The sequence below is a fragment of the Olea europaea genome, chromosome 20 (assembly GCF_002742605.1).
Source record: "Olea europaea var. sylvestris chromosome 20, O_europaea_v1, whole genome shotgun sequence".
Taxonomy (NCBI): domain Eukaryota; kingdom Viridiplantae; phylum Streptophyta; class Magnoliopsida; order Lamiales; family Oleaceae; genus Olea; species Olea europaea.
Genome location: NC_036256.1, coordinates 8,266,427 through 8,291,961, shown reverse-complemented (window position 1 = coordinate 8,291,961; position 25,535 = coordinate 8,266,427). Strand labels below are relative to the sequence as shown.

The 25,535-nt window shown below is 34.8% G+C and overlaps 2 protein-coding genes across 2 annotated transcripts in view; both read right to left on the bottom strand.

The window, feature by feature from the left end:
- The window catches only part of LOC111369531 (methylmalonate-semialdehyde dehydrogenase [acylating], mitochondrial-like), a 30,719-nt gene extending 23,821 nt beyond the window's left edge, over nt 1–6,898 (bottom strand). Inside the window, exons 1-9 of the mRNA XM_022991091.1 lie at nt 6,580–6,898; nt 5,228–5,785; nt 3,872–3,951; nt 3,660–3,734; nt 3,409–3,570; nt 3,261–3,339; nt 3,001–3,155; nt 2,546–2,609; nt 242–321 (exon numbers count right to left, since the gene is read on the bottom strand). Coding sequence (XP_022846859.1) covers nt 242–321; nt 2,546–2,609; nt 3,001–3,155; nt 3,261–3,339; nt 3,409–3,570; nt 3,660–3,734; nt 3,872–3,951; nt 5,228–5,762 — 1,230 coding nt within the window. The 5' untranslated portion in view covers nt 5,763–5,785; nt 6,580–6,898. The remainder of the gene's footprint in view (nt 1–241; nt 322–2,545; nt 2,610–3,000; nt 3,156–3,260; nt 3,340–3,408; nt 3,571–3,659; nt 3,735–3,871; nt 3,952–5,227; nt 5,786–6,579) is intronic.
- A 7,654-nt stretch (nt 6,899–14,552) lies between these two features.
- Nucleotides 14,553–15,020, bottom strand: LOC111369023. Its single transcript, XM_022990511.1, has one exon. It carries the CDS (start codon nt 15,018–15,020, stop codon nt 14,553–14,555), a length of 468 nt encoding a protein of 155 aa, XP_022846279.1.
- Between the last annotated feature and the right edge of the window lie 10,515 nt (nt 15,021–25,535).

Here is a 25,535-nt window from a genome sequence, read left to right as displayed (position 1 = left end):
TGTCACACTGATATTAAAACCTCTTAAAATCATTCTATAGTGATACTTATCTTTCCCAGGAGAACAATAATAACAACTTATGAAGAGAAAATGTGCATAAATACAGATCCCCTGGCAGTGTCTTCAAGTACACCAAACTATAGGTGAAGATTGAAAAAGAAAAGATAAATTAGATCCTATAAATACCCTAGGATCGTTCACTGGATGTAGTAATAAATGCTTCTTCAAGGCAAAGGCTTACATGATTGCCATGAATGATATTCAAAACACCAGCCGGTAAACCTGCTTCAGCTGCCAATGCAGCAATCATCATTGCAGCCCCTGAAAAACACAAATGCCTAAAATGAAAAGGCTCATGCTGCAAAATTAAAGTGCCAAAAAGCATTCACACAGTATGTCTTGTCAGCACTCGTGATATATTTAAAAAAAAAAAAAAAAAAAAAATTGTCTTCCAGTAAAAAAGATATGAAGAAATTTCATAGGATTCCATGCAAAGTAAGGAGTTAAATTAAAAGAGTAGACATTCATCAGAAAAAATTATCTGAGTGCTGAATAATGAATAATTTGGAAAACGTTTCAGATACCCTGATAGGCTCTGGCAATTAATCTATAGAACTACCCCCACTCTATCATTGATTTGTTATTTGAAGCATATGTATGTTAAGACTTAGAGTTCCATCTTAAAAGGTCAACCTTGTTAAGAAGAATAGTCCAAATTCTCAAAAAAATTTATGTTTTCATCTTTATTTGATGTAAGATTATATCCTTAACATGCCCCTGCAAGATGGTGGCCCCATTAAGCAGATTAATTTTAAAATCCGCATGCTCATTTTTTGAATTTTAATTGGATCGAATTGCTCATTAAAGCTTAATGGGCTCTGATACTATGTTAAAACTTGGAGTTCCATCTTAAAAAGTTAACCTTATTAAACTCTTATAAATTTATCCATGTTTTCATCTTTATTCGATGTTATCCCTTAACAATGCCTATCATTAAGCTAATAAAAATATTGTTAATTTTCAAAAATCATCATGACTTATTACTCCTCTAATCTATATTGAATGTCTCAATCCCCATTCTCCATATGGATAAAAAATGCCTGTTGTCCAAATTAAATCTTTGCACAGTGTGTTTTCCACACCTCTGCTACACGGTGTCTGTGTCATGCGCAGGTTCATGCTTTACCGCCAGATTCGCATAATCCTTTACTTTTTTCAGAATAGGGACATGACCCAAGTGTATCCTAAAATTGGACATCGGTGCACAATTTTTTAGATAATGTGATTTGTAATTTCTTTTGCCATGTAAAAGCAAAGACCGTATATTTTTTAGGACTTCAGGGTAATTGGTTATATAAGATCCCCTATTAGTATACCCAGCATTAGAGTTTATTCTGAAATGCTCATGAGGTAACTATTTAGTGAAAAGATGATGGTTCGAACATATTTGTTGAAGAAATGATTTGAAGACCATCAGGGAATCAATTCCTGATTCTGCGACTGATTGGTTAAGTATATTAGGGAATTATTTAGATTGGTCGAAGAATATCAAGGATCCCTCATTTATCTGATTGTCTAGTTTTCTTTCCTTAATTTGTGTAATCTGTAAGTTAGTTTCCTTTATTAGATAGTATTGTACACCATGTATACTATAACTCGTTTTACAAAAAGTATGGATGAAAGCTTATAAGAAGAAAGCTTTGCCAAACATACACTAACTACTTATTTTTTTCCTCATGAACAAAATGTTATGACAAATTTAGTAGCTAACAAGAATTTGTTTGGCATTTTTATTTTGTTTGCAGTATCAATTGTCGTCAACATTTTCCCATAAAGCCTGATTTAGTCAACTATTTGCACAGATGAGACCCATGTGACAATAACATCAGAGGAATTGTTATGGACTGATAGACATATTATGAAAATATGCCACCACTTATCTAGAACAATCAAAAGAATCTTGACATTAAAATAACCACAAAACAGAAAACGCAAGATAACAGAGTAAATCCAGTCAGCTTGATTGAGCCCTAAATATCAAGGGCATCATCAACAAGAATTTTGCATGCAACTTACTTCATATTAGAAATATACACTACACTGGACAACGAACTGCCATATCTTTTCTCAGTATCTTGCTTCCTTAAGTAAGTTCGTACATATTGCCCCCTGCAATAGTAACACTAACCACTCTTCCTCACCAGTTTAATTGTCTTTACAAATTATGATGAACCACTAACGGAGTCATGTCAATAGTCTACAAAGATATGACCATGTTTATCATTTTTCTGACACTTCCATTTCAAAATATGTGAATTTCCACTTCATTTACTTACTGAACTTCTTTCTCATTCCATCGTAGATTCCCAGTCACCAGATCCTTTTTTATCTTCTGTTGTACTTCCCAGGACATCTCCCAGTTGGTAACTCAAGTTTAGGAACATTACAAATGCTTTAGAGAGAAACTCAACTTCATGGACTAATCATTAAGATTATAAAGCACAAAAAGATATCTTAAAATTGAAGAGAGATTGGTGGCAGTCACCTGTATTATGTTCTGATGATTTCAGTATGAACGTATTTCCACATGTAACAGCAATAGGAAACATCTGCGAAAGCAGTAAACGTGCATTCAAAACGAATAATTTTTATCTTGCTCCACATACGTACATGAAACAGCCGATACCGACAGACAATTAACAGCAAAAGACAAAAAGATTAGGTACGATGAAGTAAGCAATTATAATAAAGAAAGCTTTGGGTGCACTTAAACCATAAATTAGACTAAAATAGCTTGCTTAGTTAAATTGAAGGAACTCAACGATAAAATATTAGTAGTTTTTATCTTCCCCAAATACATGAATCAACGAACACCATGCATCTTGGAAAGTAAGAGTAAAAGTTCAGGATTTCCTTATGAGAACACTTTTTTAATTCAATATAATTCAGAAAATTTGGCAGCAGACACCCACAAACACGCTATAACAAGTATACACATACCCATAAGGGAATCATTGACGGATAACTTGAGGGACATATTCCAGCACAAACACCAAGTGGTTCTCTAAAGCAATATGCATCGACTCCATTAGTAGCATTAGGTAAATACTCCCCTATTTGTAGAGTAGCCATACCACATGTTTGTTCAACTATCTCTACAAGCAAAGGAAGGACTAGGTTGAGCCAAAATTATACTTCAATTTAGTGAAATTAGAGAAAAAAAGAGGAGAGGAAAAACTGCAGGATACAGGGCAGGTTACCTAAACCATAGAGCAGATCACCTTTGGCACCATGCAATGTCTTACCCTGCTCTGTAGCAATGCTCATGGCAATCTTGTCCTGTACATACAAAAATGCCAATGTTCATTGAAATTTAGTAGCCAGAAGTTGAAATAAAATCAGCCATACAATATCTCTGCGGATGAGATCCTCCAACTTGAACATGATCCGCCGACGAGTGGAAGCAGTTGTGTTCTTCCATGCGGGGAAAGCATGTTTAGCAGCAGTTACAGCAGCTTTGAACTCTTCATATGTAGTCGTGGGAACTTGAGAAATTATCTCTTGTGTTGCCTGTAGTACCGATCCATTAGACTACTACGCCACAAGCTCAAAAAGAAAAAAATGATATATAGGAATCAGATTCCAAAGATAAAGCTTACAGGGTTTATAACATCAATTATTTCACATGCCTGTGATTCAACAAACTTCCCACCTATATAATTAGTAACCTTCAGCTACAATTGAACTCAGACCACCAGCAAAGAAAAGAAAGTCAGAAGTTAGTGTCAACTGTCATTTGGACAAGGAGCCAAGAGACATAGATAGTATATAAAAAGGCTTAATATATATATTCTCTTACACCAAAACTTACAGGGCAGACGCATGTTGAAGTCTCAATTGATGTGTCTACAGGAGCAGACACATTGGGTCTCCATGATTTAAAACTTTTATCTGCAGAAATAATAGCATTTTATTATGGGAAAGATAATTAACGACTTCAAATGTCAATCGGAATTCCGTGGAAGCAGTGACAGTGCATGAAACTTTTATTATCACGTGAATAACCAAAGAAATTGCTAAGCTAGATAACATGATAGCCATTGTTCTCGTCTTTGATTAAAGTTAAGGATTCAAGATTCCAGCATCCAAGCCACAAGAAGATACACCTTTGTCTAAGGAACAACAATTAATGACAAAAGAAAAAAAAAAATTAGATACCTATGCACTCAATTTATTTACTAAAGAATTCTTAGTCTAGACGTTTCTATATTATCCAAGACAAAATCACCTCAGATGAATTTGCAACAAGCAAACATCATCCTAGCTTGGAAAAGTTGCAACGAAATCAAAAATCTGGCGATAGCACAGACGAAAGATTTAGGAGTTCTACATAGCATTTTAGTTTAGAATGCTTATACATTGTCTGAGATAACAATACTGAAGTTGAATTTTCAACAACCTCATATCATGCTGTCTTAGAGAAAGTTGTAATGAAATAATAACTTAGGTGCTACATGAATAAAAATAGAGGTGGTTAGCTATACCACCGTGCACATGTTAACAGATTCTACAGAAAGCCCCAACATATGATCAGCGAAAAGATTGAATTAGAAATTTTTACCCATCAGTCATTTGCTGTATCGAAACACAACAAAGGGGCAAATGCCATTGCATCGGTTACAGAATTAAAGAAAAAACATATATATAGAGAGAGAGACATGTGCACCAGGCTTTTAATATATGCAAACCAGCTTACTTGTAAACAACTAGCCGTAGCAATCAACCTCTCTATGAAAACTTCAATATACCACTCCAAAAAGGAAAACCATTACTATCATCTTTCCAGCAAAACAATTTCATATAACTATCCTTTTGCTCTTTCTAATTTCCTCTCTTCCCCTCTATTTCCTTTATAATGATTGAGCTTCCAATCGTGTAAGTTCCCAAACTTGGCTATAACAGGTCCTTCTCGTAACAATTTTCTTGCTATTACCAAAACCAACTCTTATATACTTGCCTCATCGCAAGCATCTTCTATGCCCAGGAACTTACCAAAATGTTACAAAATTGATCTTAATAGTACTATAAATGACCAACTACAAGCACAGTATGAACACTTAAATATTCATTTAGGATATGCACCAATTAACTGATAGGATGTGATGAAGGAATCTATAACTATCAGCAAACAGGTACTTTCAACTAATAAGATAGTAACGCATTAAACCTGATATATTCCCCTGACGGATTTTAGCTTTGACATTGTAGAGATGCCTCGGTGTTGATTGAAGATCTGGATTTGTTTGCTTCAGAGCCTTGAGCACTTGACGAGGTTTGATACCAGCTTCTGTCATTAGCTTGATTTGCCACACCTCTTCTTCTGTAAAACGACGACTATAGGGATGCTCAGACATGTCTTTCAAAGGTTCATGGTTGTGCTCACCATTTTTAATTGTAAGCACCCAAACATCATCATCCTTTTTACCTACAGCTTCAAAAGGACAATTTATGAGGCGTGAACTCACTTTCCTTTTACGCTTGCCCTCTTCAATCTTGCGTCTATTACGATAAACACCTCCTCTATCACAGCCAAGTAAAACTCTTCTATCCTTCTTAGACTTTTTGATCGTCACCACATACCCTTGGCTGGCACCAAAATCACGAACATATTTGATAAGGTTGTCACGATCTTGAAAAGTTCGTGGTTGAGGTGGAAGCATCAAGTTTTGCCCATTGATCTCTAATTGACATGGTGCTTCCATTGTCACAGGCACAAGGCAGATATCTGGCAGAAAATAAAATAAAAGTAAGACACCACATTAAAAAGATAAAATATTTAAGTTCCTCGATAAAATGAGATGCAATTTTAGAATCTATCCATTGCTCTCATACTTATATGTATGTTTCTAATTTTTGGAGAGACAAGCCCATAGAGAACGTGGCATATATATTCTAGATAAATGCTTAATGATTATAATTTAGTAGGAACCTCATCATTTAGGAACAGCCAAATTAATTGGTGTCCCAGGCTGAGAGCTTTGGTTACGTCATCCATAATTTCTTACTTGAAAACCATCTTCATAACACAATTCAACCCCCAAAATTTCTTTCCATTCTAATACAATCCATTCAAGCACAATCTGTACACCTAATTCTAGTATGGGGAAATTCAGTTCACTTCATATTTACCAAGCTGAGGTGCAAACAGTTTCGAACAAACCCAAAAATGCCTAGTATTTAACCTTGGGAATCCCGCTTAATAAATGTAAATGTCAGGAATAATAATGGTACCAAATTATATGACCTAAAAATGGTGGAAAGACATCAAGTCAATTCGCAAACGTCTTGAACTGTGAAATGGTATCCGAATTCAGATTAAGCTTAAGAGCAAGTTTTAATTATAACAGAATCGTTAACTAATATAAAACTGATTAAGAACAGTTCAAAAGCAAACCCAAAATCAAGACACGAATTTTATTTGAAGAACTATTCAAACAAGAAATGATATAACTTGAAATGCCAAAACAAATACAAATGTATTTAAACCAGTGATTTCTCCTGAAAAGAAAAAAGAGCAACCTTTTTGTTTGCAAATCAAACCAATGCTTTTTTAGCCAAACAATTCGCCGGCGATCACAATTCCTTTCAATTTTTTTGATCATCGAAAAGAGACAAGGGAGAGTGAGAGAAAATATGGCTAAGACGGTTAACTTGTATACATATACATGGATGTGAATAAGGAGGGGAGAAAGTGAGGGAAATTTATTTGAAGGTTCGACAATGGCTGGGAAAAAGAGGATCCGGGAATGCCCCTCTAGCTTTTGGAGACCTTGTAGTGGTGTTTGTATCAACGCTCCTAAAACGCGCGTGTTAAGGCTTCTAGACTCTGGATTAGGGATAACAAAATGTTTGACGGATAAATCTTGATGTACATCAAATAATATATACATAGAAATATCCACACCCTCAAATGGGGTGGGATTCATCTCATGTGGGTCTCATCTACGAGGGGTGTGAATACCTCCATATACATATTTTATGTACATCAAGCACAATTAATATTTGACCCAACTCGACGTACAAATTTATTTTTAAATATAAATTTCTATTTGTTAAGCCCATGTGCTTATTTGGTAGGAATTTTGAGAATTGATTTTTTAATCATTAGAGATAAAGTGGTCCTACTTGTAAGAGAAGAATTCAAAAATGACGATTAGAATAGTGAAATAACGATCAAAAATTTGATTTTAATTGAATTAAAATCTAAACCAAACAAGCATTGTGTTCGGTATGAATTGAAATCAAATTTTTTTTAAATTAAATTCAACAATTAATTTTAATCACATATTTAATGTGATCCATAATTTTTCAAACAAAATCTACTAAAAATTTTATTTTAATTCCCACCAAACAGAAGTTAAATAAAAATTTTTGAAACTATTTAAATGAATATGTGCATAAAAATCGGAAAACGGAATGTTTGGTTTTTGTAATTGACCGATTGGATTGGTTCATCGAAATCCAAATTATTCTTATAAGCTGACTTGGAAACTTTGTTTAACATAGAAAAAAAAATTGACTGGAAATGAAAATATGTTGGCTCTCGTTTGTGAGTGATTTTTCACCCCGAAAATTTGATTTTTTTATTGTTATTTCAGTATTTTCAGTCGTAATTTTTTACTTCTTCTCTCATAGGTGGCCTCCACTTTTTTCCTAACGATCAAAAAATCAATTCTCAAAATCAATTCCGAATAAGCCATTAATCTACACTAAGCCCTTATTTGAGTCACATTATTTCCCTAAAATTGTATTTTTTAATGGTGTATTGATGCAAAATGTGTAGTTAAAAATAAGGAAAATTTTTAGATTTGCATGTAATATTATTTTTTAACAGTTGATTTGATATCATTATTTTAATACAACTAATACAACTAATCATTATTTTAATACAACTAATCAATAGTAAAATAAATTAATATAAAATTTATTATTTCAGAAAATAAAAATCTATAGTTTAAATTATTTAATAAACTAAATTTATAATGCCATAATATTTGAACTGATTTATACTTCAATTTACTTCTTGCTCTAAAATAAGGAATCATCATACTTCATCCAAATAAGGAAACGGAAATCATCTTCTATCCATAGTGAGTACGTTGAATTGTCAAAAATTATAGACTTGACCACTAACGTGACAAGATAACTCTCACCCACCATGGATAAGTCATGACTTCAAAGCTAAGATTTTAATCACAGGAGAGAGCAAGAAGAGCAAGCTTCGGCTTGTCCTTTCAAGTTTTCTTTGATCTTCTACTCCTGTATTTTGCTCTAGCTGCGCCAAGACACTTGCATTCAGATTTTAATGTCATATGGTTGTAACTATGGGAACTCCAAGCTGACTCATCTACTCCAAGATTCATTAGGTAACAGCATTATTTATTTTCTGCCATATCAGAAAATGTCTCTAGCCCATCCGAAAGTAGACTTTCATTTTTAGATTGTTAGATTGGGTCCATATTTTGTTTACCATATGATGAGTGCTCTACACTCATGATATTTATGCTACCTAATTTATTATTTTGCTACTCTTGAGAGTATTTTAGAGCTTTTTAATGTGTGTTTTGATATTGTGAGGTAGGTTGATGAAATTGAAAGAAATAAGGAAAAGTTGGCCAAATTGGATAAAATGGCCAAATTGTAAGAAATCCAAAGTTCGAGAACTAAAGTGCAAATATTGAAAAGTTGTGTTGAACCTCGCGATGAAGATCCGAGAGTGCTATGAGTCAATTGGATGAAAAAAGATGTCAAAGGGATCAAATTTAGTCAAAATATGATCACAAATCAATTTCCAACCGAAAAGTTAAACCTTGGAGTTTCAACCTCATATTGAGACACATTTTTATCATAGCAAACGATCAAGTTAATGAATGACGCCTGAAGCAAAGTTGTAACCCTTTGAGGTAGCTTTCCAATGCATCTCGAATCACCTCAATTGTACATCGGATGTAAAAGTTATGCTAAAAAAACTGAATGATATGCAGTCTGCCATTTCGACCGAACCGAGTGCCGTAGCGCCCATCTTGGGCTCCACAACGCCCATACGACTGAAAATTAACATAATAGGTGGCGCCGCAGTGCCCATATTTGGCGCCTTGGGAGAACGCGTTTTTATGTTTTTGGACTCTTTTATTGGCTCAATTCAACCCTACTTCGTCCAAGACCCCAAACATACTATAAGTATCATTCAAAAAAACTCTATTTTCAAGAAGAATGGAAGGGGGCAAGATGGACGAATTCAACGACACAATTTGAGCGAAGCAAAAAAATTGAAGACATCAAAAGGAATGATGAACAATATCAAGGAAGAAGATTGAAAATCTACCCAAAAGACTAGTTTTTTCTATCTTTTTCCTTATGTTGTTTATTATAATTCCTATGATTTTCATTTATTATATCATGAATTAAACAATTTATCCAGGGGATTGATGTAGCCGAATCAAGATTATGATTTGATGATTTTATAATTATTTCTTTGATTTTCCCGTATATATTTAATTGTATCATGATTTTAATGCTTTCAATTGCCTAATCACCAATTAGATGATTTGATGCTAGTCAATTCGGATGCTCGAGAGAGTGGGAATTTAGGCGTGATCATAAGAGTGATACAACATAGAATTTATAGGTTTCAAAAGAAAGTATAAATCTATAAAACTTACTCCACAAAAGAATCGGACTTTTATTAAATTTTTGATTTTCAATTTTGAACAGAGATGTTAGAATTGGGATCTAGAATTAATTTCTAATCGGTGCTCGAGAGAGGGGGTTAGAAATACATTAGGATTCTTGCTTTTAAATATGGGAAAATTAATTGAAATAAATCGAATTCGATGAATCATAATTGAAAGTTAGGTGAAATCAATCCCTAGGCCCTCTCATTTGATAATTTGTATTCCCCAAATTTGTCACATTCAATCACGTTAGTTTAGTTTAAATTGTTCATTCATAAAACATCAATTCAATTATACATTTATCTAGATAAAATAGAAATTGCATAATTCTAGTACTTAGTGAAAATTAAATACAATCCTTGCGGGTTCGACACTCTCACTCAATACTATATTACAAAATTTGACACCGTACACTTGCGGTTAAACCACGTTGCATAAAACGCATGGCTCCATAATATGGTTATTCATTACTGTATGTGGTGACTCAAAACTTAGATGTTTGTTTAAATTAGTCCTTCAGATCACGATTTAAGTGAAAACTCTGAGTTTGCTTAATTTTGCAACCAGAGTTCGTGGAGTTGAGTTGGGTCCTACTAGAAAGTGAATTGATACTGGTCAGCTTCAAAAGATGAAAATGATGGTATGTCCACTCTAAAGCAAAACCTTCGGTTAATATATTGTCAACCTATAGTAATCTCATCTTGGTTTTGGAACTCATTCCTTTTCAATTATCTTATATCTTTTTCGGCTTACAAAGCAAGACAAGAATCTAGGTCCAAAGATGAAGCTTTGAAAACTTTTGAAGAGAGCTTGCAAAACGAACAGAGTAAAGCCAAAGGGAAGGATCAGATTTACAAAAACCAACTAAACAAGATAAAGGAGTTAGAAGGACTGCTCGAGCTAAAGACATCACTCCATGGCCAATCTGAGAAAAAAGTTTCACATCCTTCGAAGAGATTAAAGATAAAGGAAGAAACTTGTGAGAGACTTCAATAGAAGGTATTCTTCTAAAACCATCATTTGAGATTTATACTTGCATCTAAGCAATATTTTGTAAATAGCTTGAGCTTGAAATTTTTTTAATAATTGTTCTAATAATATATCTGAACCTTGATGAAGGTAGTAGATCTTGAAAACAAGCTCAAATTCCTAGAAGAATTTGAGTCTATAGCATACCGAGAGAAGGTTCTCTGATTTTACTCTTTGCAGAGACTATATTCGACTGTTTCAAAGATTTGAATTTTATCAAATTTGTGAACCAGGTTAATGATTTTGAGAGAAGGCTAAAAGAGCAAGTCCAAGAGGCTGAATCTCGCACTGTAATCCTTCAATACAAGGTAGACAAAACTTGTCATTGCATTGACACGGAATCAAGGTCGAAGCAATATTGTTTGTGACAAGCTAATTCTAACAAGTTCTTTTTTTGGACTTTGTAAGGACTTAGGATCGATTATTCACACAGAAACGTTTTGAAAAACAAGTAAATTGCAAAAAGTAACAACACCAAGAATTTTTAACCCTTAGGGCCCAGATGTTGAGTTGGAGCCTACTCATCTGTTGATCATTTACCAAGTATATTTTGCTCAAATCCACTAAAATCACAAGGAAACGATACAAAATGTATGAAGAAACCACAGTTTCTTCACTTGAGTTTTCTTTCGCCTCCCTTTACAAAGAAATTGCTATCCTCGCAATCTCTCAAATTATATATGTTCGCTAAAATACTACCGCAAGTGCACGGGTCGCGTTCAAGTAATAAAGTGGACCTTTTAAGTCCGGATTGTCGATCCCTCAAGGAATGTTTACTTTAAATTACACAACTTTAATCAATTTAATTCTAACAATGAAAATAAACAAACACACAATAAAGAGTTGATTTTAGAAACTAAGGAAAAAAACATACAAACTAAGAAAATATAGAAATCTTGGGAATTTTGGAAGAAAACGTGGTTGGAATTCATGATTTCGTTTAACCGTCGCCTAATTAATTTCTCCACATGCCAATTAACGAATTACTCATTTACGATGTTAGACCCGATTTTCCAATTTTAGCTAATTACCTCTCTCTAGTGAAATCCACCCTAATTGATTGGTTTAACCTACTATATCTCTATGTCGATTACAACCAAACAATCGCATTAAATTGTTATGAAAATAGCTCATTGGGTCACCTAGGACTAGAGGTATATATCCATCCTCTACATAAACCTAGGGTTTCTACCATTTGGTTTAAAATGCACAATCTTCTTTCGAATGATGTACAAATCACTAAACACATTCATTCATTAGCCACATAAATGAAAATGCAATAAATACAATAATAGAAACACATGAAATAAACAACTTAACATTAAAGAGCAAATATTGAAAATCAATTAAAACTAGGTTAAACTAACACCATAAATCCCAACTCAATTAACTAACCCATTTTATACATATGATGGAAAAGAGAATGTTTATAGCAATGCATTACAAATATGACAAAATAATGGAGAAAATACAAGTTTATAGATAAAACCCCATTTTTGTAGCTTGAACTTGATTTTCCCAAGATTTCTTCACCTTAATGTATTATCCTTTGTTTTGCTCCTTGATTTAATCCCCAAAATGCCAGTAAAATGAAAGAAAAAAAAGAAAAGAAAATGAAAGAAAAAAAAAAGAAAATGAAAGAAAGAAGAGGCAGAATCGTCCCAGGCAGAAGCTCCACCCAGAAATTCCAGCTGCTAGTTTTTATATTAAAACCTAAGAAAAATTGTAGCCTTGGTCCTTAAAGTTTCAAAAGTTAACAAAAAGGTCCCCAACTTGTTTTTTTCTTTTAAAATGGACACTGCGGTGCCGGAACAGTGGCGCCGTGACGCCTAGGCTTCTCTCCAAAACCAGAAAATGGTTTTCGTTTTGCAGCCAAGTTTCAAATATTGCATGCTAGTCCCTCAACTTTAATTTTGTACAATTTGGTCCTCAGATTTTTGACTTCCATTTCGATTTTGCCCTCCATAAATTGCATCCCAAATCCTCCACTTTTTGACTTGTTTGCCTTGGCATCCAACTTCACAATTTTGTACAATTTTAGTCATTTTTCTTCATTTTTCCTTCTTTTGCCTTGTTATCTTTCCTTTGGGTGATTTTTACCTACAAAAGCAAATATTACTTAACTATGAGTAGAATTTCATTCTTTTCATCAATAATTATATCAAATTAAGTGCTCAATAAGTGTGCAAAAATACACTTATAACACCCCCAAACTTAAACTCTTGCTCGTCCCGAGCAAGATTATTTACCACACAATCAAGCAAAAGTGATAATGGTCAACACACTAAATAGTTTGCCAAAAATATCAATGAGTGTAAAATTGTATAATCAATTCACAAATATGCTCCAACTAATGCTAACAAAAATAATTTGAGTTTATCCAATGTTCGATCAGTGTGTATGTGTATAGTCACTTTCAATTATCATCTAAATTAGGAAAAATTTGTCAAGAAGGAAAAATCTTCAAATTGGCTCCAACCTGACCCTTTGTGGTCAAATATTTCCTTTCTCACTCATGAAATTTACACTCCTCAAATAGATATTCATTTCTTTCCCTGAGGTGTAAATCTAATGTTGCTCTCAATTCACTCATTTTTTTTCCTGCTCTAGTTCGGTTGGGTTTAACCAGTAATATCAATCTCTAGTCGTGTGATGATTCTCTACTAATGTGTGCTTTCACATTCAAGTTTATACTAAGCAATTCAAACCCACTAGTTATCTAAACCCAAATATCAATAACATTTTTTTCTCTTTTTTTTTTTTTTTAGCCGAATCCCATGTTTTACCTCACTCCCTTAAGTTTTCTTCTTAACCCTTGTAGCAAGCTTTAGGTCGATAACTCCCCAATTGTTTGGGCCAAAGGGTACCAGGTTTCAAAATACCTCTACGGATCTAATAACTCGAGTCAAAAAGGCTACGAAGTGAGGCCCAAGATTCAACAAGTTCAATAACTTCATTTTTTTTAACATAACAAAAATGGGGCTTAGATCCCTAGCATACGGCCATTACCTAGTTTATACTTGACAAAAGACATTCACACAAATATTGTCAACATGCACGGAATCAACACACTTCTAGATAATCTCCTTCACCGGCTCGACCACCCCCAAACTTATCTCACAATGTGGTAAAGTGAAAGAAAAGAGAATATAGATTGATAAAAATTTCCAAACAACTCACAAGTCACAATCTAGTTCAACCAATTCAAAAATATATCCTTCAATCAAAAAATTTCCACATTTAGATAGCAATTAATCATAACTATTGTGCTCAAAGTATTTCAAAATCTCACAATAGATAAGCAATTTTTTTTTTGAAAAAATTACGCACAAATAGCATATTTGGTCATGTATGCATAACTCATGAATCAATAACAATTTCAAACATCAAAACCATGCAAAGTCGGCAAGACTATCTAACATATCAACATAATATCACCAATTCAAGCACAATCACCCCCAAACTTAAACCACACATTGTCCTCAATGTGTAAAGAACAAGATAAAGAGGAGAGGGATAACGAAACTTCCCTGATTAGGTGTTTGTTGAAGGATGTGTAGATGAATTTTTGGTTTATGACTTAGTGGACCATGCACCCCCAAACTTGTTGAGATCTATGGGTGGCTAGGACTTCAAAAATTTTGACCTACAAAAGAATTGTATTAATTCAAAATGTAATAACAAAAGTATTAATCACAAGTAACATAAACAAAAGTGTAAAGATAAGAAAGTTGGGTTGTCTCCCAACAAGCGCTTGGTTATAGTCCCTAGCTTGACTATAGGCCTTGTTCACTCCAAATTGGCAAGAGGAATGGAGGATTTCTCCTTAGAAAAATCGCCTCCAAAGTATGGTTTCAATCGTTGCCCGTTAACCTTGAAGTTCCCCTTTTCCTCATGATGAAGTTCAATTGCTCCATGTGGAAAAATCTTAGCAATGGTAAAAGGACCAGACCATCTCGAGCGAAGCTTTTCGGGAAACAATCGGAGTCGAGAATTGTAGAGAAGAACTTGTTGCCCAACAAAGAACTCGCATTTCAAAATGTGTTTATCATGCCATTTCTTTGTCTTTTCTTTGTAAATTTGAGCATTCTCATAAGAGTCAAGGCGGACTTCATCCAGTTCATTCAATTGGAGAAATCTTTTCTCACCGGCCAATTTTACATCAAAATTTAAAGCTTTTACTACCCAATAAGCTTGATGCTTAAGTTCTACAGGGAGGTGGCAAGCTTTCCCAAACAAAAGACGGTAGGGAGACATACCAATGAGCGTTTTGAACGCGGTACGATAAGCCCAAAATGCATCATCTAATTTCTTAGACTAATCTTTTCTAGAGGCACTCACCGTCAATTCAAGAATCCTCTTCAACTCCCGATTCAAAATTTCAACTTGGCCACTAGTTTGGGGATGATAGGGAGTGGCTACACGATGCTTTACTCCATATTTGGTCAATACTTAGTCAAAGAGGTGATTACAAAAATGTTTACCTCCATCACTAATGATAGCTCGGGGGTGCCATAACGAGAGAAAATATTTTTCTTTAAAAAGTTTACTACCACTTGAGCATCATTAGTGGGCAAAACCATCGCTTCTACCCACTTTGACACATAATCAACCTCTACCAATATGTATTGATTTGAGAATGAAGGATAAAAATGTCCCATAAAATCAATACCCCATACATCAAAAATTTCCACCTCTAATATAGAATTCAAAGGCATTTCATTTCGATTGGAAATATTATCACTGCGTTGGCATTTGTCACACTTGAAGACGAGTGTGAGCATCTTTGAATAATGTGGGCCAATAAAAATCGGACTGAAGTACCTTTGATGCGGTTTTCACGACCCCGAAGTGACCACCATAGGGTGAGGAATGACATTGTTCAAGGATTTGCTCCATTTCATCTTCTGGCATACATCTCCGAATAACTTGATTCGGGCCCCATTTGAACAACAAAGAATCGTCCCAAAAATAATGCTTGATGTCGGCAACGAACTTCTTCCTTTGTTGGTAAGAGAGATCCTGAGGAATGATGCCACTAGCAAGAAAGTTCACATGGTCCGCATACCATGGTATATGGGTGGCTTGTAGAAGATGCATAATTTACACGAGTTGTTCATCGGGAAATACCTCATTTATCTCCCCATCCACCACCTCTTTGGTTTGCTCAAGTCGAGATAGATGATCGACAACAACATTTTCAGTCCATTTTTTATCATGAATTTTCAAGTCAAACTCTTGTAGAAGAAGGACCCATCTAATTAACTGATGCTTGGCATCTTTCTTTGCTAGCAAATACTTGAGGGCTAAGTGGTCCGTGTAAACAATCACTTTCGATCCAATGAGGTAAGATCGAAATTTATCAAATGCAAATACTATTGCGAGCATCTCTTTTTCAATAGTGGCATAGCTAGCATAGTAAATAACATGCAAGATTTTATTTCTCCTTTGCCCCAAAACTGTTCCAACGGTATAATCGCTTGCATCGCACATAAGCTCAAATGGTAAATTCCAATCTGGAGCTACAATGATAGGAGCCATGATGAGTTTCTCTTTAAGAGTGTTAAAAGCATGGAGGCACTCTTGAGAGAAATCAAATGGAGTGTTCTTCTCAAGTAAGGAGTAAAGTGGCTTTGTGATCTTCGAGAAGTCCTTGATAAACCTCCTATAAAATCCGACATGTCCCAAAAAACTCATTATCCCTTTTACTGAGGTAGGTGGAGGTAATTTCTCAATGACTTGGATTTTTGCCTTACCAACCTCTATCCCTTTATGTGAAATCCGATGGGCAAGAACTATGCCTTCCTGGACCATGAAACGACATTTTTCCCAATTAAGTACTAAATTTGTCTCCTCACATCTTTTCAACATTATCTCTATATTGCTCAAACATCCGTCAAATGAGGCCCCAAATATCGAGAAGTCATCCATAAAAACCTCAATACATTTCTCCACCATGTCGGAGAATATAGCCATCATACACCTTTGGAAAGTGGCTGGTGCGTTGCAAAGGCTAAAGGGCATCCTTCTATATGCAAATGTACCATATGGGCATGTGAAGGTAGTTTTCTCTTGATCCTCTGGGGCAATAGGAATTTGATTATAGCCTGAATACCCATCCAAAAAATAATAATGAGAATACCCAGCTAACCGCTCAAGCATTTGATCAATAAAAGGAAGAGAAAAGTGATCCTTGCTTGTAGCCTTGTTAAGCTTACGGTAATCTATGCATACCCTCCAACAGGTCACGGGTCTAGTAGGAATAAGCTCATTATCCTCATTTTTCACAACCGTGACAGCTCCTTTCTTTGGAACCACTTGAACGGGGCTCACCCACGCACTATCTGAAATTGGTTAAATAATGCCCGCATCAAGCCACTTTACTACCTCAGCTCTTACCACTTCTTTCATGTTGGGGTTCAACCGTCTTTGATGCTCCACTGATGGTTTGAAATCATCCTCCATAAGGATTTTGTGTATGCATAGTGAAGGACTAATTCCCTTAATGTCTGCAATAGTCCAACCAATGGCTCTCTTGTGCTCCCTCAACAACCGAAGTAACTTCTCTTTCTCCAATTCATTTAAGGAATTAGCAATGATAACCGGAAGCATAGATGACTCTCCTAAATAAGCATACCTCAAATGAGATGGAAGAGGCTTCAAATCAAGTATAGGTGCCTGCTGAAAAGATGACAATGGTGGTGAAGAACTCTTTTCCAAGTCCTCATAATTTGGTGCTCTCTTATAAAACTGAGAATGTGTAGCCTCCAAATAGTGTACCATATGCTCATCTTCATGATCTTTCTCTTTGATAGCCGAAGGACAAACAAGACATGTTTCTAGAGGATCTTTAGAAAGCCTGTAAAAAGACTCGGCAACCACATGATCAACAAATCCACTCGAAGGCATGAATCAGATTCCGATGGATACTTGATGGCCTTCAAGATATTGAATGTAACTTTTTCATCTTGGACTCTTAGAATGAGCTGCCCCTCTTGTACATCAATCAAAGCTCGGCCGGTGGCAAGAAACGATCGTCCTAAAATGATAGGGATGTCATGATCCTCTTCCATGTCAAGAATTATGAAATCGGCTGGAAATATGAATTTGTCCACCTTGACCAATACATCCTCAATGACACCCTGAGGATATTTAATTGATCGATCAGCCAATTGTAATGATATAGTGGTGGCCTAGGCTCTCCCAATCCCAGATTCCTAGAAATAGACAAAGGTATCAAATTAATACTGGCACCAAGATCACATAAAGCTTTACTAAAATTTAAATCTCCAATAGTGCATGGAATAGTAAAACTCCCTGGATCTTTGATTTTCGGTGGTAGCTTTTTTTGAAGGATAGTACTACACTCTTCCGTTTGCATTACTGTCTCATGTTCTTCGAGTTTTCTTTTGTTTGAAAGAATGTCCTTCATAAATTTGGCATAACTCGACATTTGAGCTAATGCATCGGCAAATGGAATGTTTATGTGTAGCTTCTTGAATATCTCCAAAAATTTTCCAAATTGAGCATCCAATTTTTGTTTATGAAGCCTTTGTGGGAAGGGAATAGGAGGCACATAGGCTTTGACCGGTATTGGAGCCTTTGATGTTGATGGCTCCAGTTCTTCTTCAATTAGTGTCTCATCCTTTGGATCAGGTTCTTACATAATCCTTTCTTCTTCAATGGGTACCTTGTCGGTTTGACCCTTAGGGCGTGTCACCGTGATTTCGGGCAATTGCACCCCACTTCTAGTGGTAATAGCTTGTACGTTCTCCCTTGATTTGTTTCGGTGTTGCTAGGCAATGCCCCCTGTTGCCTTTCGGAGATAAGCTTGGCAATTTGACCCACTTGACGTTCCAAGTTTTTCAAAGAGGCATCATTGCGTCCTTGATATTGCAATTGATGGTTTGCCAACTTAGCAATAGCCTCTTCCCAACCTTCTTTTTTCTCTTGTGGCCTCGGGTTGAGCACATTTTGATTATTTCCATAAGAAAAGTTCGGATGATTTCGCCAACCGGGGTTATAAGTTTGCGAATAAGGATTGCACCCTTGGCGTTGAAAGCTTTGAGTATATGCCACGTGCTCGGTAGATGCTAAACCACTACCTATCAATGGACAACTTGGGCTTGGGTAATTTGCTCCACAAATATCACAAATAGGCGGAGATTGTACCATATGAGCGGAATGAGAGCTTGAGGTAGATGTAAAAAGTCCTTCTACCTTCTTTGCTAGTGAGTCAATCTTTGCTAGAACCATTGAGAAAGTTTCACCATCTCGAACTCCACCAACCCCTCTTTGTGAACCTCTATCCGGCCATGTAGCACTTTGTTCACTCATGACCTCAAATAGATCATATGCTTCCCGAATACTCTTCTTCTTGATTGAGCCATTAGATGATGAATCCACATTTGAACGGCAAGAAGGAGTCAACCCGGCATAAAACTAATTCACTTGTTGCCCCATTGTGGTTCCATGATTTGGACATTTTCGAACCATATCCTTGAACCTCTCCCAAGCCTCGTGAAAGCTCTCAAATTCGGATTGTTGGAAAGTGGTTATGTCATGATTGAGTTTGGCTACTCGGGCGGGTGGAAAGAATTTGGTTGTGAATTTTTGAATAAATTCCAACCAACTATTTATACTTCCAGGCGGTGGAGTCTCAAGTCATTCCCTTGCCTTATCCTTCAATGTGTGAACAAATAACCTCTTCCGGATCGCCTCCACATTTACGCCTTCATATTTAAAATTTCCAACATTCTCTATGAATCGTGCAATATGTGAGTGAGAATTCTCATCAATCCTTCCATAGAACGGAATGGTATTGGAGAACAAACTAATAACATCCGGACGAAGTTGAAAGTTTGGATGTCCATATGGAGGGTAGACAATACTTGATTCATTCTCTACTACGGGTGGGTTGATGAAGTCCCCAAATAGCATATCTTCCTTATTTACAATAGGCTCTTGAGCTCTACCCGCTTGGTTACCAAAACCCAGTGGAATGCCATCTCGAGGAATATTTTCTGGTTGAGCATTATGTTCCAAATTACCCCCTTGGTGTGCCATCTCAATCAATTGTTGTCTTCTCAATTCCCTTTGCTCCAGTCGCCTTCTTCAAAAAGTTTTTTCAATATCCGGATCAAGCTCGAAAAGATCAAAACTTCTCGAACGAAGCATGCACCACCAAAGACCTAAGGAAATCTAAATTAAAAGTTAATTACACAATAAATATATAAAAGCTATGCAAAAGAGAAAAAAACGAAACTTGTAAAAATTAGAATCAACAAAAAATGATAATTGAAATAAATTTTTTTTCCGGTAACGGTGCCAAAAACTTGTTCGCTAAAATACTACCGCAAGTGCACGGGTAGCATTCAAGTAATAAAGTGGACCTTTTAAGTCCGGATTGTCGATCCCTCGAGGAATATTTACTTTAAATTACACAACTTTAATCAATTTAATTCTAACAATGAAAATAAACAAACACACAATAAAGAGTTGATTTTAGAAACTAAGGAAAAAACATACAAACTAAGAAAATATAGAAATCTTGGGAATTTTGGAGGAAAACGTGGTAGGGATTCATGGTTTCGCTTAACCGTCGCCTAATTAATTTCTCCACATGTCAATTAACGAATTATTCATTTACGATGTTAGACCCGATTTTTGAATTTTAGCTAATTACCTCTCTCGAGTGAAATTAACCCTAATTGATTGGTTTAACCTACTATATCTCTATGTCGATTACAACCAAACAACCGCATTAAATTGTTTTGAAAATAGCTCATTGGGTCACCTAGAGCTAGAGGTATATATACATCCTCTACACAAACCTAGGGTTTCTACCATTTGGTCTAAAATGCACAATCTTCTCTCGAATGATGTACAAATCACGAAACACATTCATTCATTGGCCACATAAATGAAAATGCAATAAATACAATAATAGAAACACATGAAATCAACAACTTAACATTGAAGAGCAAATATTGAAAATTAATTAAAACTAGGTTAAACTAACACCATAAATCTCAACCCAATTAACTAGCCCATTTTATACATATGATGGAAAAGAGAATGTTTATAGCAATGCATTACAAATATAGCAAAATAATGGAGAAAATACAAGTTTATAGATAAAGCCCCATTTTTGTAGCTTGAACTTGATTTCCCCAAGATTTCTCGACCTTAATATATTCTCCTTTGTTGTTCTCCTTAATTTAATCCCCAAAATGTCAAGTAAAATGAAAATAAAAAGAAAATGAAATGAAAGAGAAGAAAGAAAATGAAAGAAATAAGAGGCAGAATCCTCCCAAAAATTCCAGCTGCTGGTTTTTATATTAAAACCTAAGAAAAATTATAGCCTTGGTCCCTGAAGTTTCAAAAGTTAACAAAAAGGTCCCCCACTCGTTTTTTTTCTTTTAAAATGGGCGTTGCGGCACCGGAACAGTGGCACCGCGACGCCTGGGCTTCTGTCCAAAATCAGAAAATGGTTTTCTTTTGCAGCCAAGTTTCAAATATTGCATGCTAGTCCCTCAACTTTAATTTTGTACAATTTGGTCCTCAAATTTTTGACTTCCAATTCGATTTTGCCCTCCATAAATTGCATCCCAAATCCTCCACTTTTTGACTTGTTTGCCTTGGCCTCCAACTTCACAATTGTGTACAATTTTAGTCTTTTTTCTTCATTTTTCTCCTTTTGCCTTGTTATCTTTCCTTTGGGTGATTTTTACCTACAAAAGCAAATATTACTTAACTATGAGTAGAATTTCATTCTTTTCATCAATAATTATATCAAATTAAGTTCTCAATAAGTGTGTAAAAACTCACTTATCAATATGCAAAATACAACACAAATATCACTAAGACTTTTACAAAGATTGGAAATCAAGAACATGAAGCGGAAAGATCTCTCAAAAGAGACGAAGAGAAAACCTTAAAAATGAGGTTGTTCATGCCACGAAGGATCACGGGAAACTTTTATAGTCTAACCAAGGAGCCAAATCCAACGGTCACAGCAAGACCAAATGTTGGGCTAGCAATCAATCTCACAATTTAGAAAAAAAAAGGCGCATTTCTAAAAAACGTGTTTTACTTAAGGATAAAACTTGGTGGCCTAATAGTGTGGCCCAATGACAATAAGAACTGGCCTAATCCAATAATAGAGAGGCGGTCCACAACAATCTCCACCCTGCCAATCTATTCTTAGTATTCCTTTATGGATTCAAGACTATCTACTTGTTTCATTTGCTCTAAAAAACCTGTAAAAAGAAACGGTTAGTTCATATTCAAAATTAAGGCAGAATAAAAAAAATTGAAATTGTGTCTATTACCTTCAAGATATGTTCAAATTTTCAAACAATTTCTGAACTTGTTTAGGGGCAAAACTTTAGTACCAATATCAGAATAATGAAATTCAGTTGGAATTTTAACTAGGTTAATTAGACCCTTCTCAACCATATTTCTAACAAAGTGAAATTTAATGTCAACATTCTAAGTCTTATCATGATATACAGGATTTATGCTTAAATGAATTAACTAAAAAACCTGTAAAAAGAAACGGTTAGTTCATATTCAAAATTAAGGCAGAATAAAAAAAATTGAAATTGTGTCTATTACCTTCAAGATATGTTCAAATTTTCAAACAATTTCTGAACTTGTTTAGGGGCAAAACTTTAGTACCAATATCAGAATAATGAAATTCAGTTGGAATTTTAACTAGGTTAATTAGACCCTTCTCAACCATATTTCTAACAAAGTGAAATTTAATGTCAACATTCTAAGTCTTATCATGATATACAGGATTTATGCTTAAATGAATTACACTTTGGTTATCTATATAAATTCTAACAACTTTCATTTATAAAACCAATTTCACTTAACAAGCCCCTTAATCATAATCCTTCTTTAACACCATCACATGCTGCAATATACACAGCTTCTGTAGAAGATAAAGCTACAAGTTTTTATAATTGAAACATCCAATTAGTACAGCCATCGCAAAGAGTAAACACATAAGAATAAGTTGATATTCTTTTATCTAAGTCACTTGTAAAATCAGAATATGTATTACCCTTTAAAATAATACCTTTATTACATCTCTGAAATTTTAATCCCAATTCAGTTGAGCCCATTAAGTACCTAATCATCCATTTTGTTGCTAACCAATGAGTTTCACCTAGATTAGCCACAAAATTTACTAAGAATACTTATTCCATAAGCTAAATAAGGTCTAGTGCATATCATAAGGCACATAATAGAGCCAACAACATTAGCATAAGGTATGTTACTCATTCTATCATACTCTTCATCAGTTTTGGGAGATTGTTCACTAAAAAGTTTGAAATGATTTGCTATAGGCAAGGTCATAGATTTACTTTCAATCATAGCAATTTGTCCAAGTATCTTATCTGCATAAGAGTTTTTATTCACACACAAAATACAGTTCTTTCTATCTCTTTTAGTCTCCATCCCTAGAATTCTTTTTGCTTGTCCTAAATTTTTCATTTCAAATTTAGTTTTTAAGTTTTTTCTTTAACAGGATCGATTTCAAATCTATCATAACAAGCAATAAGCATATCATCAACATATAATAAGAGATAGAGAGAGTCAGGTCCTCCTGAGCGTTTGAAGAAAAAACAAGAATCAAAATTAATCTTAAGAAATCCTAGATTTTTAGCATAAGAATAAAATTTCTTATACCGTTGCCTGAGAATCTGTTTTGATCCATAAAGTGACTTTTTAACAATCAGACCTGGTCAATTTTTAGGTTGATTTCAAACCCCTTTGGCTTATTCATATAAATGGTTTCTTCAAGGTCACCATTTAGGAAAGTAGTCTTAACATCAAGCTGGTCCAATTCCTAGTTGAAGTGAGCTATCAAAGCCAACAGAATTCTGATGGAAGTGTACTTGGCAACAGGTGAAAATATTTCATTCTAGTCAATGCCCTCTCATTACGTAAAGCCTTTTGCCACAAGTCTAGCTTTATATCTTATACTCTCCAGAATCAGGTTCACCTTCTTTGATTTTGTAAACCCATTTACAATCAACAACTTTTTGATGTTTAGGTCTATTGACAAGGATCCATATACTATTTTTAATTAAAGAATCCATCTCTTCTTTCATAGCTTCCAGCCAAAATTCAAATTCTTTACAGTTTACTGCTTCTTCAAAGGTGGTAGGATCAGAATTAAAAGATTTAAGCTCAGTATAGAAATTCACAAATTCATCTATGTTGATTTTGGTACAAGGGAACCTATTTCTTCTACCTCTGTCCTTGGTCAATTGATAATTTTCAAGAGCAGTTTCTTGAGATTGATTTTCAGTATCAGATTCAACTTGTGGCTGATTTATATCAAACTGAGCAGTCTCCACCACAATCAAATTATCAGGTTCAGTAAGATCATTTTTTTTATTTTCAAAGACAGTTTCTTTTACAGAGGTTATTTCATTAATGTTTTGATTAGATGAAGTCTTGCAAGGGAACTGGCTTTCATCAAAGATTACATTTCTACTAATAATGACTCCGAACCAATCTTTACATTTTACCCACAGTCTATAACCATTTGTTTCTTCTCCATAACCCAAAAGATTCAGCATGCAGAGTGAAAATCCCATTGGATTTAGGAGAAGAATGTATTTTTTTAGAGTTTAGACTTATTCTGGTTAATTCTTTATGGATCCTGATTTCAAGTTCATCATCCAACTGCCTAAGAGAAATCAAATTACTTTGAATATCAGGCACATATCTGGTTTGGGGTAGTTCAAGGGTATTATTGTTTTCTAGCAAAAGATTTAGGTTTCTAATACCTTTTATTTGACAGGTTATGTTATTTCCCATTTGAACTTGATCACCACCAAGTTTAGTAAAGTTAGGGAACCATTCTTTAATGGGACACATGTGAAAAGAACACCCAGAGTCTAAAACCATTAATTTAGGTTTCTTTTGGATGTGATAACAAAGACAACTCCTTGAATATCAGATTCATTATTGCAGGCAATAGCTGCAGATCCATCTGCATTTGTTTTTCCTTTCATATTAGATATTTTCTTAAAGCAATCTTCTATGAGATATCCAGTTTTACCACAATAATAACATTTTCTAGCTGGTAACTTGGGCTTTATATGAGTTTTATTCTGATTCCTGAATTTTGGAAATTTGGCTCTTCCTTTCTTGTGTGAATTGAAATTGCATAGATTGTTCTAGTTGGTCTTTTTGTTTTGATTTACATTTTCCCTAACATTTAGACCTTCACCAAATTTAAGATCTTTAGATTCAGATTTCAATTCAAGTTCCATGTTTCTTAAAAATGATATAACAATATCAATAGTAAGGTCAGTCTTCCCATACTCTAAGGCATTTCTCAGATCTCTATATTTATCACCTAGTGTATTTAACAAAGCAACAACTTGTTGATCTTCGGACAATTTCTCATCACAATCAGTTAATTCTTAAATCAATCTTGTGAATTTATCAATATTTTCTTCTAAGCTTGAAGAGGGACCAAATCTAAAATTGTAGAATTGCCTCAATAGAGCGCATTTATTAGGCATAGATTTAATCAGATATAGGGTATCAAGTTTGGTCCAAAGACCTTGTGTATTAATAGTTTCAACAACCTTCCTAATAACACTATCAGACAAGTGCAAAAATATAGAGCTCTAGGCAATGTCATCTAATTCCTATCTTCTATAGGCATTAATCTCAGTACCACATGTCCCATCGATAGCCCCGGCCCATCTTTGTTGTAATAACAAGGCTCTCATTTTT

Excerpts from the sequence above, each read along its gene's own strand:
- LOC111369023 (XM_022990511.1), bottom strand. The coding sequence starts at position 15,020 with ATGTCTCCCTACCGTCTTTTGTTTGGGAAAGCTTGCCACCTCCCTGTA.